Source organism: Coturnix japonica, chromosome 2, assembly GCF_001577835.2.
Source record: "Coturnix japonica isolate 7356 chromosome 2, Coturnix japonica 2.1, whole genome shotgun sequence".
Lineage (NCBI taxonomy): Eukaryota > Metazoa > Chordata > Aves > Galliformes > Phasianidae > Coturnix > Coturnix japonica.
This window is the reverse complement of record NC_029517.1, coordinates 69,251,826-69,272,031: the sequence shown is the minus strand read 5'-3', so window position 1 is coordinate 69,272,031 and position 20,206 is coordinate 69,251,826. Positions and strand designations below refer to the sequence as shown.

The 20,206-nt window shown below is 40.0% G+C and overlaps 1 protein-coding gene across 3 annotated transcripts in view; it reads left to right on the top strand.

Annotated features, from left to right (window-relative positions):
- Positions 1-19,697, top strand: part of MBOAT1 (membrane bound O-acyltransferase domain containing 1) — a 58,780-nt gene extending 39,083 nt beyond the window's left edge. For all 3 annotated transcript variants that reach the window (XM_015854751.1, XM_015854750.1, XM_032442508.1), the window contains 8 exons: positions 1,246-1,300; positions 3,880-4,063; positions 5,433-5,625; positions 9,746-9,849; positions 12,749-12,813; positions 14,906-15,038; positions 16,215-16,366; positions 17,839-19,697. In XM_015854751.1, coding sequence (XP_015710237.1) covers positions 1,246-1,300; positions 3,880-4,063; positions 5,433-5,625; positions 9,746-9,849; positions 12,749-12,813; positions 14,906-15,038; positions 16,215-16,366; positions 17,839-17,971 — 1,019 coding nt within the window. In that variant the 3' untranslated portion in view covers positions 17,972-19,697. The remainder of the gene's footprint in view (positions 1-1,245; positions 1,301-3,879; positions 4,064-5,432; positions 5,626-9,745; positions 9,850-12,748; positions 12,814-14,905; positions 15,039-16,214; positions 16,367-17,838) is intronic.
- The last annotated feature ends 509 nt before the right edge of the window (positions 19,698-20,206 follow it).

Below are 20,206 nucleotides of genomic sequence, written 5' to 3'. Positions count from 1 at the left end.
AGCTCAGGTATCTCTGCATGCCTATAGGCTGATGTGCAGCCTATATCTACCCCTAGAATACTGGAGGTAGATTAAAAGGGAGAAGGGAAGAGATAGCAGAAGGGGACAGGAGCATCTTAAACCAAAACTGCTTATGGAAAAAGCTTATTAAATTGTGAATATCCACACATGGAATGGTTGCTCAAATGGAGACAGCTTGCAGTTCAGACAAATCTAAATTTGTAGAAATTTGATGCAGCTGCCCTTAAATGGAAATGGACAAAATAACCAGCTCTTGAAGTAACTAAGCGCTTAACTGTTTCTCTGGAGCTTACACTCTCTCAGTATTGAGGAAATGAAGTAGTGAAGAGAGAAGGGATGTGAGCAGCTTATAAACAGTCTTTTTAAGTAATGGGTCCTATATATATACATCAATAATTATGGCCAGTACATTGAGGACTGTAATGATAAGTGATATAAAGCCCCTGATGTAGTGAAGATGTATATATGTGTTCTCAGCATCAAGTGCTGTGACTCATTCCATGGTGAGTTCTGCTGAAGCTGGCAGGATTTCTCACAGTAAGCACAACTAAGGCTTCAGAGTGAAGGTTATTAAGATGTTTGCTACTGTAAGCAACATCTGTTTACGTGCTGGCCATTATACAAGATTTTCCTGACTTTTCTGCTTCTGGCCCCAAAGGTCTAATGAACTCAATAGTAGTTTACTCTTCCAGGCTGGACCTTATACAATTCCAGGTTATTACCAATGTGTGAGTTTCAGCTTGCTCCACCAGCAGGCAGCCAGTCTGCTAGTTCACACTCATGAAGCTTCTGTTTCTTGAGTGCCCATTTCTCTTCCACTGCCTGATCCTCCTGCTGTGAAATGCTCCATTTCTCACCAAGGAGACAGCAGGAGGCTGGAGCTTGAATGAGCCAGCAGCTTCTGGGAACAGAGGTTTTTCCTGCACAGGACTGTTAGCAGAGGCTGCTGGGGGTTGTTGCCAGTTGGTGGCATTGTGAGTTGCATTGTCTGTGTGGGAATACTATGACTGCTTCTCCTGGAAGTGTATCTAGGGTGAAAAAGGGGGCATGAGATAAGGAACAGGATAAAGGGAATGTGAATGTACTTGACCTAAAAGTTGGGAATTGAGCTATTACAGCTGCTCGTGACAAAGAAATCTTGAAGCCTTAGGAACTTCCTATCCATGGAAACAGAAGGCTTTGGAGATGGCTTTCAAAAAGGTCTAATGTGACTTTTCTTTCTAGGAATAGGGAGACAAGCTGAGGAACTTACTGCCGAGCAAAATCGACTTGCTGTGAAGTAAGAATTTTAATTCCTGCATTGATGTGTGTTTAATTTCATCTAAAGAAATTTATAATTTGGGTTTTTTCTTTTTTCATTGTTGATAGTAATTGGCCATGAAAATGTCACCTGCCTCTTCCTAGTCCATAACGGGATAAAAGAGCTTCCAGTTTTTTCTATTTGCTTGAGGAATTTTGTTTTTGTAATAGTACTGTTGCTACCCTCCTAATATGAACATAGCTTCTCTGCTGTATTCCTTATTTCTTCAGCCTAGGACTTGAACCTTTATCACCCCGTGCTTGTCTCTAAAGCATTTGAGTGCTTGGCATCATCTCACTGGCTTAACTGTATCCTCCAAGTACAATAAAAGTGGCTTTTGTTGATTTAAACCCTTAACATTCAAGCTAAGGTTGTATTGTGTAGTTTTTTTGCCAGTTGTCTTCATTTTATCTCTAATACACTATTTTTCAACAACAGAGTACTTCTAGGCTCTGTTGGCAAACTAGATACTAAAAATCCTTTTTGACTTTACTCTGACACTCTTAAGTACAGCTTTTCTTCACCATAATTCTCAGACACTGAAATTTTATTTATTCCTGTCTCCCTCTGCAACATTAATGTTCCTACTCCTCCAAGTTATGGGCCTTGTCTGCTCATTTTTCACAAGGAGACAACACGTTGAACATGTGCTCATACAGCTTTATGCTACTACTTTTCACCTTGGAGTGTATGTTGAAGGCCAAGGAAATTATTTCTGTGACAGAAAAGAGAGCTCTCAAAAAATCTGCCTGTGAATTTCTGAAACTAAGAGAGCACTTTCTTGAGAAGCAAGTATCTTGTAGGAACGTTTATGTAACTTTTGCTGTGGCCCGTAGCTTTTTGCCTATTTTTAAAGCTTACAGCATATTGTTCAGCTGCACTGGGCCCTTGTGACCATATGATTAATTGCAGTCAAACTCTCACCAAACAGGCTTTTTTTTTTTTTTTTTCCTTGTACAGTAGAGGAGCTCATAATGTAGAAGAGGATGTCAATAATTCAAGTGTCAGTGGCAGAGAAACCATAATTGAGGAGTTTAAAATCCCCTTTGGTAATACAGCCTTTTGTCTTCCCTGTTTTCGGTTTGTTCTTGTTTATCACTCATCCTCTGTACATTCCTTTATGCATTGCTCATGTCTCCCCACCCACCTTCATGCACAATCTAAGCTGAAACTAATGACTTTATTTTGAATCTTATTTTCATCTTTACTCTCAGAAACCCAAATCACTGTTCTTATTTCACAGAACAGAAAAGACGAGCCTTGCCTCAAATAGTTCTCTGCATCTTTCTGTGAAATTATTTCAGCAGGGAATGTATCATTCAGACACTAGCATCTACAGTAACCCACAGAGTGAATGCAGAAAATCCTGGCTAAGCTAACTGTTTATTCAAACTAATTCCACTTCAGAATAAAAGTACGCAAGAGCAATTGCTTAACTGTTGCTTAGTTTTTCTGCTAGAAATTTATCTTTAAATCAGAAAGAATTTTAAGTGGGCTTTTGCTTGTGCGTGTTCATTTGTATCTTGGAGAGTCCTAAAACACCGTGCTCTGGATTCTCTTTTAATCTGGGAGCTATTAGCACATTAATAGACAACACTGTGTATCTCAGTACAGAATTTAAGCATTCACGTTTTCTGCCACATAAATAAAGAAAGCTCAACACTTTAGAAACTGTACTAGTGGAGAAAGGCCTGCACATCTTTCTTTTCAATCCTACCGCTCTGTTGCAGTGACAGTGGATCTTTTTATATCTGATGCTAAAACCTCCAAAGGAACTGGGGATTTATGCCCTGTGAAATGCAAAAAGCAGACAAGATGAACCTTCTCCGACTTTTTTCTTCAGATGTATTTTAAGTGTTTTCACCCTACTTCCTTTTCCTGTTCGTGCTGCAATACAAGCAATTACTTCCTTTATTTGCACAGAAGGACAGAGAGCCTCTTCATTCTGTTCCTTGTATGTCTCACATTATGCTTCCGTTTTTTGGAGGGCTAAACTGTGCAGGCAGCTGCTTTCAAAAGTGTGGTGGAGCACTCCTGTCAGTTGTCTTAAAAGCTCCCTGCCCTATAGTTTGCGTAACAACACAAAGTGTTGCATTGCAACAGCTTGGTGGGGCTGACATTACTCAGCTGGTGGTCTTCTAGCCCTTACTGACCCATGACTTACTGGGCAGATGTCCAGAACAGCACCAGCTTCTCACTCTTGTTACTGCTGGCCTGATCATAGCATGCAGGTCAGTTTGTTGGAGAGTGGATACTTAGATTTATGGCCTATTTTTAAGCTAATGGCTTCTCATAATAATAATACAGCTTTTCAGATTGGTAGCATTTGCTCACCTGGGGTTTACGTGCTTCCACATTACTCATTACCCTTGTTCTGACTGCCATCTGCCAGACAACAGTGGGATGTAAGAAAAGCTAAAAGATAAAGTTAGCTTTCAGCTATGGGAGGGTATTAGGAGAGGGCTGAGGCAGATGGTACAACTCAAAGTGTTCGTTAAAACATTTGCTAAGATTTATCTTTTTTTTTTTCTTTTGTTGTACATGGATGATTCTTACAGGACAAGACCTTCCTTACTGGAGTATTTAAGCTATCTCCTCAATTTTATGAGCATCATAGCTGGACCTTGCAGCAATTATAAGGATTACATAGCTTTCATTGAAGGGAGGCATGTGCACATGAAACTATTAGAAGTGAACTGGAAGCAGAAGGGTTATGACAGACTTCCTGATCCTTCTCCAACTGTAAGTTTTAAAACAACAAAGATTGATTGCAAGGGAAAAGAGAGGGTTCTCATAATTTAAAACAAAGAGGAAATAAACAGTTTTGAGTTAACTTTCCAGTAAATGTTACAATGTGTTTTTGTTGTTATTTTTTTTTCCTGTAAAGTGGCTGCTGTTTTCATCGCAGGGTCAGGGGTGAAGGGGCTGTATCTTCCCTTGAATTCCCCAAATATATTCAGCTTGCAGAATGGGTCATTCATTGGTCAATGGGTGTCCTTTGCGCAGCAGTGGGAATTTTCTTCAGGTTCTAATAACTACAAATTGCAGTTCAGCTCCAGACAGATGAGGAAAACAGCACACATATCAGAAAGCAAAGTCACATCCCACTTGTAATGCAGAATATGTTAGGAGTACAGAAATCGTGGCTAATTAGAAACTGTAGTATGTCCAGGTGCCTTGCAAGACTTCAGATTTACACTAGTCTTACTGAGATCAGATTAAAGCCCTCACTGTGTTACTTGCAAGTCGGCAGCAAATATTAAGATTTGCACTGTAACCATTTAAAAATAAATACCCATTATTAATGCACAGTGGGAAATATTTATATTTTCTGAAATGCATTGTTTTTTCAATAACATATCACACTTTTATTAATCTTTTAATAGTGCATGAGTCAATTTTTGCGTGGTCGCCAAGTGCCTCTTTTACTTTTTTTATTGTGCCCGTATCAAGGAGTGTTTATTCTTGATGTCTACATGAAGTTGAGCTTCTAACTACTGAAACAACATGATTATTTTATATATATATTTATATAAAAAGCTGAAGAGTAGTAATAGAAAGCAGCGTTGTGTAGCAGATATCCTACTTCATGGGAAAGTATGCTGCTGTATGAGATTATGCTTTTTTGACAAGTGATTTTAGCAAGACATCTGGATGGCAGCTGGACAGTGAGGCCTGCCATTGTGCTGAATACTGATGCTTTTTGGCTTCTAGGAGGAATCATGTCTTTCGTTCCAAAACATGACAGTGCATATAGTAAAGCTTTTTCCTTTTTATCTTGGCTTCTTTTATTGTTAGTTTTGTTTGTTTGTTTTTTTTCTTTCTTTTTTTTTTCTCATTTTAGGACCTCCACTGCCAATTTTCACTTCTATTTCTTGTTTGTACCTATCTCTAGTTAGCTCAGTAAACAGTGTTAGACATATTCTTGGACTGTGTCTATTTTTGGTCATGTCTTCTAAATTATTGTCAGCGTTGTCACTGCTGATTTAATTGGTTCTCAAATGTTATTTTTATATGCCATGAGCACTGCTTTTATTTGTCATGAACATTGCTTTTTTCTTCCTTCAAGCAAATGCTTCTAATTTACATTTTAATGTCATTTATTTTTTAGGGAGCAGTGATGTACAAGTTGTGTATCACACTGGTATCTCTTGTTTTATTCTTGACACTTACCAAGAACTTTCCTATGGCATATATTATTGATAATGAATTTCTTGATAAAACGCCCTTCTTAACAAGACTTGGTTACCTGTATGTTGTGACACAGTCTGCAAAACCAAAGTATTACTTTGCATGGACGTTAGGTAAGTCTGGCTACATCACTTATTTTTGTAACAAATCATTTCATAATTGGGAAGGTGGGTGAAAAGGTCTGATATGGTGAGAGGGCAATGAAATAAAATAGTGCATAGACCTGTAGTTTACACAGAAGATGTATGCATGTTTCTGCTGATTCCCAATGAAGTAGGGAGATGTGCATAAAATCTCTTCCAATTTGTCGGATATCCTCTGCCTCTGGAAACTGTTCTAATTTTCAGCTTCTCACCAGTAGAGTCAGTGTAACAATTTCCTCTTAAAGTTTCATAATTACACTAAAATAATTTTTACATGCATTCATAGGAAAAAAAAAATAAAAAAAGGGAAAGATTACCTCTTCTAAACCTCAATTCTTATGCTTTGTTCATTATTTGACACTTATGTCAGTGGGGTCAGTAGGTTAAAATTAGTCATACTCAAGCTTACACTCAGTCTGGCTCGGGCTTACAAATATGTTACTATGTGAACAGACCTCTCTTTTGTTATGGGACTTCTGCATGTGCATCTGTATTAGAAAACTGTGGGGGGACTGCAGTTAGGCTTTGCCTCCAGGGCACTGTGAGGTGCTATCCTCGAGCAAATGAGAAAGGAACAAAGAACCATGGGGAAGGTGGAGAATGATGAAGGCAATGAGAAGGACCAAGAGCTTCTGCAAGGAAAATGAAAAGAAAAAGAAGAGAATTCATTATTGAGAGTAGCAAATTGCCTTGGCTTCATTATTAGAATCCAACTAGCTCAGGGGTCAAAATAATCTTTTTCTATTTTACTTTCTTCCTTTTTGAAGTCACCTTTCCTGCCTGTGTGTGAGGATTCAAAACCTTCTTGTCTAGGCTGAAAATTGTGAGACTGAATTCTTTGCTGATATTGCAAGACTTTCGTGTGTAGGTAGATTCTGCAGAGACACGTGTGTTTGAGTCTGAGAATATCATTGAGATAGCATGGGAAGAACCAGAGAAATTCATTGTGATGCTGAAAATAAAATTGACAGATTTAGAAAAAAACATTGAGGATTAGCATCTCTGGGGCAGGAAATGCTATGAGGTAAAGAATTCTTTTCTGAGTAACTCTTTTTTAGGGGTGCTCAGCATTAAATCGCCACCTAAATTTTTTCCAACATCGTAGTTAACCATTAGGTCATTATCAAAGAGATTAATCGAGTTAGGACATGGGTGACCCTTAAAGGCTGCAGAAATATCATGCAGTGGAGGGGTGCTGGGAAAAGCATGCACTGCATTCTGATTGTTGAGTTCTCAGTTATTCACATTACAAACTCAAGAAACAAAACAGCGGATATTTTATCCTTTTGCTGTTTAGCTTTCAATGCTATAGCATAAGGCATTCTAAAAGTGCTTGCTGAAACTGCTTATAAGCACTTCTTGCTTTTAGAAGGGGACAGTTGTACTATTGTGTGAGATCTGCAATATTGAATTCCTGCAGATTCATGAAATGTCAGATGCAAGACAGAAAAATGTGGTTTCTCTTTGCACGAACAATATTTATGCGAAGCGTGGCTACAAACTTGACTCAGAGCTGCTGCTGAAAGCAATTTGGAATTGAGTGCCTACCTCCAAGGGTTTTTGTGGAGCAAAATGTATATATTAGAGCTGTTGAAATCAGCAGGGAAACCTCTGCTGAAATTCATGGAGTTTGGGTTTTCACAAGTAATTGGAAGTCAGGACAGCTAAGATACTTCTTTGCTCAAGCCATGTTTTTCTATTGGATGTTAGCATGTGAGGCAAGAGTCTTGGATATCTGTGGTGATGCTGTGCCCCTGGATTTCTGATTTCTTGCATTTGACAAAAAAGCACTAAGTAGTCCCTACTACCCATCGAGCGAGGAGGAACAAACCTCTACTGACAATGACAGTCTATTAGCAGGTAGAATCCTATAAGTCTTACAGCTTTTCTCTGGTCTCATAGCAAGGTGCTGGCAGGACATACAGTAAATACAATTTTTGACAAACTTTTGTTGTTGTTGTTGTTGTTTTGTTTTTTTAACAGGGAAAGATATAAAAGTTGGAAGACCTTTCATTCCAACAATAAAATCTAGCTTGTTTAATAAACGGAAAGTGTCAGGTTAGACAATGTTGCTTATTTATTTATCTATTTACTTATTTTTTTTTCACTGTTGCTTTTATTTAAGTTCTCTCCCTGGTTTTTCACTTTAGAGTTTCTCCAAGAAGTTGTGCCCATGTTCCTGGCACTTACATAGCAAAATCAGTTTTCACTCTCCAGAAATAAACACCAACCTTTTTAAAGCTTGACTTATTGCAAGCTTATATTTTGTAATTGATCTAGAAAGAAAAGCCTTAACTGTATTTTTGCTTTCCTTTTTCTTCCTATATCTTCAGTGGTGTCTCCATCTATAAAATAATGACCACCTCCTATTTTTTTGTTACATAGACAATAGGTTTCTCATAGGGGCATGTTAAAAGCAGGATTTGAGCTCCATTGATGAAATGGCTCCCAGGCAAGGGCCAAATAGTTACTTGGTGTCTTGGGAAACTACAAGAACTTCAGCCTGTGAGGCTTAGTGTCTTACAAGTCTGTGAAGCCAGATGACATGCTTCCTAGGATCCTAAAGGAATTGCAGTAGCCAAGCTATTCTCCATCATATTTGAATTTTTTTGTCTGTCAAGTGAAGTCCGTAGCAACTGGAAAAATGGAAACATCACTCCCATTTTTAAGGATGTGAGAAAGGAAATCCAGGAAACTACAGGTTGATTAACCTTGCTTCTGTGCCTGGAAGATCATGTAACGGATCCTCCTGGAAGATATGTTAAGCCACATGCAAGATGAGGAGGTGACATGAGACAGCCAGCACAGCTTCACCAAGGACAGATAGTACCTGACCAATCTGACGACCTTCAGTGATGAAGTAACAGCTTTTGTGGACAAAGGGATGGCAATTGATTATGTCTGCCTGGAGCTGTGCAAGGTCTTTGACATGATGCCCCACCACATCTTTATCTCTTAATGGAAGAAATATGGATTTGAAGACTTGGCTCTTCAAGGGAAAAATACTTGTTTGGATGGTTGTAGCCAGAGGGTTGTTGTCAGTGGCTATATGTCCAGGTGAAGGCAGTTCTTGAGTAGTGTCCCCCAGGGGTTGGTCTGTCTTGGAATCAGTGCTCTTCAACATTTTTATCTATAGCATATTTGATGGTTCAAGTGCACCCTCACCAAGGTTGTGGACAACACAAATCTGAGCGGTGTAGTTAATACAACAGAAGAAAGGGATGTCATTCAGAAGGACCCGAACACACTTGAAAAGTGGGCCCACATGAACCAGATGAAGTCTAACAAAGTCAAGTGCATGGTGTTCTCAATGAGTTTTTTGTGTGGATAAGGTCTTGGGGGTTCTGGTGGACGAACAGCTGGACATGAGCTAGCAGTGTGCACTTGCAGCCTGAAAAGCCAACAGTATCCTGAGCTGTATTGAAAGAGGGGTGGCCAGCAGTGTGAGGTAGGTGAGTGTCCCTCTCTGCTCTTCCCTTGTGAGGCCCTATCTGGAGTAGTGAATCCAGGCCACCAGGAAAGGAAAGATGTGGAGCTGCTGGAGAGGGGCCACTGAGATAGTCAGTGGGCTGGAGCAAGGAAAGGGCTCCCTGCTTCAGCTGGCAACAGTATTACTGATACAAGTCAGGATTCCGTTGGCTTTCTTGGCCTCCTTGGCACACTGCTGGCTAATGTTCAGCCAAGCTTTGACCAGGACAGTTTCTTCCAAACAGTATTCCAGCCACTCTGCCCCAAGCCTGTAGTATTGCCTGGGGTTGTTGTGGCTGAAGTACAGGAGTACCTGACACTTGGCCTTGCTGAACCTCATCCTGTTGGCCTCAGTCTAACTATCCAGTCTGTCCAGATCCCTGAGAGGGCCTTCCTACCATCAGGCAAGTCGACACTTCCTCCTGACCTAGTGTCATTTTCAAATTTACTGAAGGTGTACTCAGTCTCCTTGTCCAGGTCATCCCTTTGCCAAGACAAACTTGTTTTTAAAAGAGAAGATACTAGTCCTACGAAGATGGCTTGAATGTTTAGTGCCATATGCAGCTGCAAGAAAACACTTCTCTAACAGTCTGATTTGACCCATTTTGCTTTCATATTGCAGCAGATGCAGTCAACAATGCAGCTGGGTATGGATTCAGTGGAGTTGACGAAAAAGGTGCTTTCCGCTGGGACCTGTTGTCCAACTTAAATATCTGGAATATTGAGGTGAGTTAAAGGAATAGCAACATCGGCATGACTACAGATAATTAAGTATGATAGTGGGGAGACTGTTTGCTGGAATGAAGGTAAATCCATGCCACCAGTGTGCCTGTCTTTAACTTGGAGAGGGTTTGCATTTTATCTGTTGGGCAGATAAATAGCATCTGTCACGCAGCCTTTGTAATGCTCTATATTCAGGTTGCATTTGTAAATAGTTTATAGAGGGCTAATAAATGATTAATCAGATGTTTAATAAATGAGCAGTCAATTACTGTAGATTGTAGCTGAGTTCAGTGGGTCAATAAATTGCTTGGAGCTATGATTCTTCACCATCTGCAGTGTATTCCATCCATCTACTTCAAGCAGTCTTCCCCTTTTATAATCCAGTTGAGACGAGTGTTGGTAGTGAGAGAAGCTATCAGCAGCAGAAAATGCACAAACACATGGAAGAGCTGAGTTCCTGCATGTGGCTGGAGTGCCTCTTCTAAATAGGGACCAGCAGGGGTGGGAGCTGTAACAGATACAGGGAAACCTGAATGGAAACTGCTGGTGCCATGCTGAGTTTAGATGACAGCCGATCTGGAGATCTGTCCAGCAAACCATGTGTTTTCTCAATCATATATCACATGTTTTTCTTGTTACTGCAGCATGCTTTTAAGTGTCCATTAGTCTTTTGTAAGATATTTGTATATTTTCTTTGATGTAAGAAATAGCCAGCATCATTATTTGTTTGCCTCAGAGAATATTCTCTGAATGCCAGGGGGATGTGAAAACGTTCATGTCTGCGACTGTTTTTTCTAAAAGCTGCTTTTCTTTAGAAATAGGAGGAACTTCCCCCTGTAATTCTGTAGTTATGCTTTTAAAAGGAAAAGCAGACTAAAACAGATTGCTTTATGGCTGAGTGACCTGTGACTATGCAAATGTGCTGTAATAGCTCTTCTCAAAAACGAAACAGCTTTTGTAATTCGTAGCTGAAAAATGTTGAAAGATGCCAAAGCTGGAACTATCTTTGTACATTCTCTCTTTCTCAACATCATTTATCTGTTTCTTTCTTTCTCTCTCTTTTTTTTTTTTTTTAACTGCAATCCTTTACACTTCCCTCCTTCAGTGGCACAGAATACACATCCCAGAAATGCTTTATACTCCTCAATGCTAGCAGCACCCTAATTACCACTCTGAGATCTTGGATCAATATCTAATTTGGTTTTGGGGCAGGAAACAAATCCCAGCTGGGTGAGCTAAGGCAATTCATGTTGAAAGGAGGACAGTTAAGTACAGGTAGTGTTCTCCAGTTAAGTTGAATGAAGTAAACAGGAACAGGAACTCCTCTCTACCTGCTGAACTGTGGGACCCATGGAAGTTTTTTTCCTTTACACAAATATTAGGGCTTGGAGTGGAGAAAGTATTGTAAAGCAGAGGGGCCATTCCAGCCTCAGGAGCCCTGCCAGGTGTGATGATCTGCTGTGTCTTTCCAAATTTCCCAGTTTTATTTGAGAGAGCACCTGAGTCAGCAGGAAATAAAACGTCCTCACTTGATTGGTCATGTAATGAGAAGAGAGGCTACAGACAGTGTCACTTCACGTGAGCCTTGAATTGTTTCTTTATATGCCAATGGCAGTTCTGGGAGTTATAGCTTAAGTGTGACTGTACAGTACATTTTATGCAGGAATCACCACTTTTATGTGTAAAACTACATGAGGATTGAGAACTTGAGTGATAAATATGACTACAGACGGACCTGATTTGTAGTAGTCTGTTGTAGAAAAGCACATAACAAGAGTTGTGAGGGCATTAAAATGTGACAAGTGCTTAAACGTGGGGGGTGGGAATTTAAAGAAAACCTTGGCAGCATACATATTCTGGCAGCCAGTGACTGCTTTCTTTCTTACTGGTGTAAGGGGAACTTACAAAAGACAGCATCAGTATTAGTTGGATGAGAAATACATTTTTCTTGGCTTCTTTAGGTGCAGTAATACAATTACAATGCAGCAGTACTGCATTGGGAGTTACTAATCATTTTTAACTTTATCAACAGAGTGCGAAGTGCCAACCTTCAGGATTCTTGTGTGAAAGCACAAAAATATCTGAATATTTCCCCTCAGAAACATTTCTCTTTATTCCTTCTTTATAGTGTTCTTTTGACTTCACCTGATAGGACAAAATGATGTGGTTTTACTGAATCACCGGAGACTAGTCATTTATCCCTACTTGATGAGGAGACCCTGGGGAGTTGCTGTCAGCAAGCATAGAGCAAGGGGGAGTGGGGTCAGGGATCTACCAGAGATGGGATTTGCTAGGGAGGAAGTGGATACTGGACAGGTTCCAGCAGTTCCCTCAGGTTAGGGGAGCTGATTCTGTGAGGATGTACAAATAGTTCCTCCAGGACCTTGGGGTCTGCTCCAGTATCTCAAGCTGAATAGTAGATTGAAAACTATGTTCTAAATTTAGTCTTGTAATTACTCTGTCCACGTTTTTCCAATTTTCTTCCTTTTCCAAATAATAATGCATTTATTTAATTTTCATAACACTTTGTTTTAATGGCAGTCTAGGGAATTCCACACTTTGTAATGGGTAGCAAAATCTCTCTTCCAGAAATGAAGCTGCTTGTGAACTGTAGGGAAGGCCAAACTTTAAAATGGAGAAAGCTCTTCGTATTTCCCATCCTTCGAAAAATAATTAAACATGTTTAATTTTACAAAACAAAGCAAGTGCCAAGTGTTAGCAGCAATCAAACTAGATAATTCCATTCCAAAATATGTTAGTGTAATGATGGACTGTGGCACAACCCTCATGATAATCAGCTAGTAGAAGGAATATTTTTCATGTCTAGCATTTCTCTAATCTAAAATGCCAGTATTATATTACAGGTTTTAATACTAACATTTCACATGAACTTCTTTCTTAGACTGCAACAAGTTTTAAAATGTACCTTGAAAACTGGAATATTCAGACAGCTGCCTGGCTAAAACGGTAAGCATAATGGAAGAGTAATTTGCTTGGGTTTAGACGTCCTGAAAAAAAACTGACAGTGGATCTCTATACGTTTATAGTCTTTTGTTCTTTCTTTGTTCCCTCTGCCTATAACATTTAGTGGAATGTAGTGGTATTTGATGTTCTATAAGAAAGGTGTGAGGTGATCTGATAGTGGCCTTTCAGTATCTAAACTGGAACTACAGGAAAGAAGGAGACAGACTCTGGAGCTGGGTTTGTGATGATGGAATAAGGGGAATCACAGAATCATAGGATGGCCTGGGTTGAAAAGGATCACAGTAATCATCTGGTTTCAACCCCCCTGCTATGTACAGGGTCACCAGAGATGGGGCATCCATAACTTCCTTAGGCAGCCTGTTCCAGTGCATCACTACCCTCTGAGTGAAAAACCTCCTCCTGATATGTAACCTAAACCTCCTGTGTCTCAGTTTAAGACCATTCTCCCTTGTCCTATCACTATCCACCCTCGTGAACAGATATACCTCCTCCTGTTTATGTGCTCCTTTCAAATAATGGAAGTCCACAATGAGGTCTCCCTGTAGCCTTCTCTTCTCCAAGCTAATCAAGCCCAGTTCCCTCAACCTTTCCTCATATGAGAGAGGTGCTCCAGCCCTCTGATCGTCTTAGTGGCCCCGCTCTGAACCCATTCCAAGAGCTGCATGTCCTTCTTGTACTGGGGGCTCCAGGCCTGGATACAGTACTCTAGCTGGGGTTTCATAAGATAAGTAGGGGTGGACAATCACCTCTCTCTCCCTGCTGGCCACTCCTCTTTCAATGCAGCCCAGAACACAGTTGGCCTTCTGGGCTGCAAGCGCACACTGCTGGCTCACATTCAGCTTCTCATCTACCAAGACCCCCAATCCTTCTCTGCAGGGCTGCTCTCAAGAGGTTCTTCTCACAGTTTGTATAATTACCTGGGATTGCCCCAACCCAAGTGCAGCACCTTGTACTTGGCTTTGTTGAACCTCATTGGTTCTCACAAGCTCAGGGAGGGTAGATTTAAGTTAGGAATCAGGTTTTAGGCTGCTCTTTGCCTTCATCATTCTTGCTATACTATATTATGTTTATCATGCACGTTACTATCAGAATCAAACCTCTTTGGGTCACTGGGATCCAGTTCAATTAGGACTTGGACAGAAGTCCAAATCTTCAGAGTGCAGTCCAGCTTTGAGTTATCACAAGATGCTTGCTACTGAGCCTCTGTTTAGGATATGGAGAAGAAGTTTCTTATTTTAAACCCTATCTGTTGCTCATGTAAATGCTAGCATAAGCCTAGATTTTATAGCTCTAACAATCTCCTGTTGCTAATTACGCTTTTTGGCATGATTAAAGCTCAGAGTACAGTCAGCTGATGTAGTGCCTGAAATGATGGCACTGGTATGTTGTAGTTTTCATTACTATTTTTATTGTTAAATGTTATCTTACTATCTGCTAAGTTAATTTTACTATCTATGTTTTTCACAATTCCAATGATGTGGTAGGAAATGCATTATTTTGACTATTTTCTTTGAAACACAACATTTCATTTAAAACTCAAGTGGATACACAGATTTGCTAGCGTGTTCTTGAACTGGTATCACTCACCTGCATCTTTGAAGTAAGATTTTGGGCTGCTTTACAATAGCCAAAGGCACTTTCTGTTGTTCCTAGCATCTCTCTGATGACAGTGCCTAAAAGTACTTTTTACTGGGGAAGGGTGATGTCTGTTTGTCCTTCTACTTATTCTTGATTCACCATCAGAGTTTTGTAGAGAAATGTGTAATTCCAGTATAGAGGTGTAACGGTAAATAAGAAATCTTGCCTGCTCTCTGCCATTTTAATTATTCGATTGCTGTGAGTGCTGGAAGTATTTTTACATGTGCTTTTTAGATCCTCATTGCGAAGAAGCATGCTAACTCTTTCTAGCTAACCTGCCAAATAAATGAAGAGAGAACAGCTCATGTCCTGGTCTGTAACTGAGGCAAGATGAGACATGTAGGAAAACAGTGAGATGTTAAAAACTAAGAGATTTGGAGCATAGTTTCCATTCTTCTGCTATATTCAGCCACTTGTTTTGTTTTCCTCTTTACAGTGTTTGTTATGACAGAGCTCCGTGGTATCCTACTGCTTTAACATTCATCCTGTCGGCCCTGTGGCATGGTATCTATCCTGGATATTATTTTACGTTTCTCACTGGAATCCTTATCACACTCGCAGCCAGAGCAGTATGTACCTTTTGTTGTTCTCTTCCAAGGCCCTTAGTAGATGCTCTTCAGCTATCAACTGCAGGGACCACCTTGGCACATCCAAGCAGCTTGTCCCTGCTGTGAGCTCTGTCATGCCTTTGCAGGGGTTGATGTTCACTGCAACTTTGTTCTTTGTTAATGCTAATTACCAAGCATCCCAGCAGTTATAGTTAGCACTCATTCTGTGTGTGCTGCAATGCTGCCCCTGGCTGTCAGAGAAAACATTGCACGGGTGTACGGTTAGAAGTTTGGTACTGCTACTGGCTAGATGAATGCAGTCAAAATAGCTTGGCATTCAAGGTTAAGCTTGAGTCCATACCTCTACTAGTTCATGTCCTGTGTGTGTGCTGACTAATAATCAACTCTCAGCACAGTCTTTCACAAGACATTGTGATGGTCTGAGCATTAGCCTAAGTTGGAGTGCTATAATGTTTATACAATCGATGCAGTAAGCTGGGCTCTGTTCATGGGCCTGATTTTTGGAAGAGCCACCAAAGGCCAAACAAATTTTGCATCTTACTGATGATGCGTTTATCACTGGTGGTCCTTCAGGATGAACCAGCCACTTGGGTGGGGCTGGGAAGCAGCACTATTGACTTGGTGTTTGACTATGGATAGGTAATCAAGTGAATTTGAAAGGTGCATTAGAGTAGTGGTCAGTATTACCCTCTATGGCTAGAGCATTTTGCTGATCGTGCTATCTTAACCTGTGCTTTGCCCTTCATTTATGAGGATCCAATTAAAAGATGGGAAGCTATACCAAAATCTGCGGAGAGCTGAGTATGCTTGCAGATATAAACACACACTTGTTCATTTGAAGTAACTGTTTCACAGTTAATAAGCAGTACTAAATCAAAAATGGGAGAGGAAAATCAAGACAATTTCCCTCCTCAAAGGTCTTGTCCAGGATATGTAACGTGAGAGTCTTCTCTGGTGAGTATAACAGAAGGAAATGGGACACTCTTCTGTTTACCACTGGTTGACTACAGGATCTTTGTACGTCTATCAGTGCAGTTCTGCCTGCTTTCTTATTCTCGGTGCTTTCCATGCTAACATTCTGTGGAGAGTGCAGTGCGTACACTTTAGTATGTTTTTGTGACTTAGCCTAAGAAATAAATTTATGCTATTTTCTGTTTATTTCTCTTTGACTTTCAGATAAGAAACACTTGCAGACATTACTTCCTCTCATCAGTGCCTCTCAAGATGGCCTATGATGTTGCTACCTGGGTTGTCACACAGCTGGCGGTGTGCTATACTGTTGCACCCTTTGTGATGCTGGCTGTTGAGCCCACAATTAAGTTTTACAAGTAAGTTCTCTCTTCCTGACTACAGCACTCCAGATCAGCATAAGCAGGATATTTGGTAACGTAAGAAGTGATTTCTGCACTCCTATAACTTAAGCTATGAAGGCCAAGGCAGAGATCTTCGTGCTTACTTCTCAGTTTTTCTATGTTCTCAGTTCATCTGAGTTTTCACATACTCAGCTTCCTTTTTCAAAGTACTCAGGTCTCAACCACCTTTAGCAGTGGCCAAGGCTGGAGAGGCTAAGAATAATGTGAGTTGGCAGAAGGAGGGGCTCAGTGAGATAAGAACAGGTTTCTAGCTGCCAGCTGTGTGGAGCAGTAGTTAAGGAGGGTGCCTGACAGAGCTTTTCTTTGGTTCTACAATGAAATGTCAGAATAACAGTATTTGATAAGAAGAAAGAGGATTCATTCCTCTAGCATAAAAACAAAAATGATGGTCAATATGAAATCACATTGCTAGCCTTAAAACAACAGAAATAAATATATATAACTAACTTAAGTTAGTTACAACTTTTATACTGTGCCAGTATAAAAAAAAAAAAAAAAAAGTACTGAATACCCAAATTTTGAATAAAGAAAATTATGTTTCCATCCTTGTCCCCAGCTGAATCATCACTTTAGTATTTTTTTTCCCTAGTGAATTTCAAAGTAATTAACACTTTATGCAGAATCAAGGAAATTTTAAACCATTGGACTAGAACATGAGTTTTTGGAGCTTTGCATATCCAACAGTGGTAGTAAGCACCATGTGAGGATATTAATGACTGCAGCAAAAAGCGCAAGTGAGACCACACAAAGATGCATCTCCATTATTAAGAGCTGGACCACACTGCTCCCAAACTGGTTCCTCTCCAAGCGGGCACAGCCTCATGTGGTTAATTTAAGTATTTTTGGTTTCTGTTCAATTTTGTGTGTACAAAGTTATTGGAAATAAAAATATTTGATATTTACTAAGATATCAAAGAAAGGTATCTCTGAGTAGTTGCCATAAAAAACAAGTCCCTTCTGTAGCTGCCAATATCTTACCTTCCTCAGATAAAAAGTGAATGTTTTGGTTTATTTCAGATCTCAGCATTTGAAATATTTCTTTTTCTTTCCCATTCAGTTGCTTATTTTAATTTTAACTGGTACAATCTGATGTTCATGAAGGATTTATTTTCAGAACGTAGCCCGGTGTACTCTAACATTAAAAGAGAGACGGTGAATCTAGGGTTCATCTATGTGGGCTTATCTGAGCTGTCAGACTTTGGATACTGGAGTTAGCTGATTGATTCCTTGCCTCATTAACGTCTATGACAATGTTTTCATTGATGCATAGACTGAGACTCAGGGTTTTATTTTGGTGCTTACTAGGTCATGTTCATGCAATCTGCATTCATCCATTAGAACTAAATTCTATATGGGCTTAATGAGGTTGCTCAATTCATGTTACTACCAACAAACATATAATATTCTCTTTCTGGTTTTATTCCCAGGTCTATGTATTTTCACATGCACATTCTAAGCATCTTGGTTTTGCTTTTATTACCAATCAGACCTCGAACGCACTCTGTAAGAAAACCTCAAAATCAGGCCAACCAGAACTCTGTTAAAAGCAAAGACAAATGATATCTCCAAAGGAAATTGCCAACACTGGGAAACGATCTGTCATAATGGAAACAAAGAAGAAGACGGGAGCGACGGGAGTTGAAATACAAGTGGCATTTATATAGGTTATCTTAAAATCTTACTGGACAAGGCAGAAGAGAGCCTGAAAGACTGCATTTCAAATGACTCCAGTTAACAGAGATTTACAGGCTATGTTTACAGGCTCATGGGGCATTTTGATTTTTTAAGTATTTTTATGAAATGTTTTTTATATATTTAAACTTTTTCACACAGAGAGGCATTTTTGCCCTTTTACAGAAACATACAATTATTAATCAAGAATCTGGTGATTAAAGGGACAGGAAGCAGGAATCACAGCGTTAAATCTGCTGCCTGATAGTCTGGTGCTGGGATGGCTGACAGGAGGGCTTCTCATATCTTGTCTCAATAGGGAGATGGCATGATGACATGGTTTTGGAGCAGAAGGGCAAAAGTTCGCTTGATCTTGATTTTCAGTACGAATACAGAACGTGAAAGTGGGGCCTCACGATCCTTCCGACACACGAGCAAAAAACTACAGAAAGGAGGAGCTCAGTATGCTGTTGCTGCCTTCTTCCTGCTCTCCGGGCAGGGCAAACCCAGAAGTGCAAGGGCTGCAGCCTGAGCTCAGTGGCAGGGGTATTTCAAATCCCTTCAAGTGGCACCTGCTGGCATGAGGGTAAGTCCCTTGGGAATAGATGTCTGGGAACACTGTCATCTGTCCAGACCAACGTCTAAAATCAAATCAAAAGAAAAGAGTAGCAAAGGAATTAATACAAACCCTGTAGAGTTGGGCTTCAGTAATGACGCAGCTGGTACTCATTGCTACATCAGCATTACTTTGCAGTTTTACAGTGATGCAGCCCTTCCATTTCAGTATGAAAATAACTGAGAAGCAATGCAAGTTTTGAGTTCCAGGGCTCACAGTTACGAGTTAAATCTAAAAAGGGTTTATAATTGATCAGACTGTTCTATTCAAAAACCTCCTTTCTTGTGGAGGGGTTACTTTCCAGCATGGCAACACTAAAACAAGATCTAAACAGTAATTATCTTAGGAATCATAACTAATTCAGTACAAGATAAAGATTTTGATGGGTTCTGAGCATCACAGGAGTCACAACCAAGTCCTTGTGTGATCTCAGCAAGTGACTGAGCCTTTCAGTGCAGGTTTCCCTGCTTATGAAGTCCCTAGCTTACAGAGACGCGAGGTTTCCTTCTTAAGGGCTTGTAGCGCTTTGGGATGACTTGCCTCAAGGTCTTTTTATTATTGTTTGTTTGTTTGTACACACTTACCCAGGAAAAACAAAAACAGGCTGACAGCACGCATCAAAACAAGCATAAACAAACAAGCAAACAAAACAAAACTTTTCCAGGAATATTTTTCTCAGGATTTTGTAGCAGCACTTCCCTTGTTAAAGTATTGGTACTTCTTGATCATGTAACCAACATGATTGAGAGAAGAATCTGCTGTTTACTGCACTCTGTTATTCATGGCAGATGAAAATTGTGCAGAGTCCTAATGTTTTGGGAGGAAACAAATCAATGAAACCAGAATGAGGGTTAAAAAGTGTTTGATCTTCTTTTCTCTGGTGGGAAGATTTTGTCCTGTGATCACCTCATGATTTAGAGATTTTATTTGCTAATTTATTTGGAAGGCGAGATGGTATTAAAAGATTGTTCTGAATAAACAAACTGCTTTGTGTCACTGCCTGGCATTGTCAATGGAAGTCAAATGTGAAAATGGGTGACTGAGTCAGCGCCTTTTGAACTCCACATGTCTGCTGGATTGGACCGGATGATGTGTTTTAGGTCATGCTCCTATTGAAACAGAGACAAGAAACACGCCATGTATTTCTGTGGAAGTAGAACCTGTCCCTAACTTGGCTGGTGCTCGTTTGTCCTTGTGGTACCTCTCTGAGTGGCACTGTATGAGAGGCCAGGCCTTGTCAGTGGGGCACCTTCTGCAGGGGTTCATGTGAATGGAATTTGCTTCACTCTAATGCCATACACGTCTGTTGTAGGTTTCAGCTTCTGCAATGCTAGGTAGCAAACTCATATCCTTTCATCACATTGTATTCTCAGTCTGCAGTTCTGCCTGAAAATGGTAGGTTGAATAAACACCATTCACGGTGTTTATATTTAGTTTATATTATTATGTGAAATAAGTTTCTAATGTTTTTTTTCCCCAAAATATTTCATTGTAAGGAAACTAGCAAG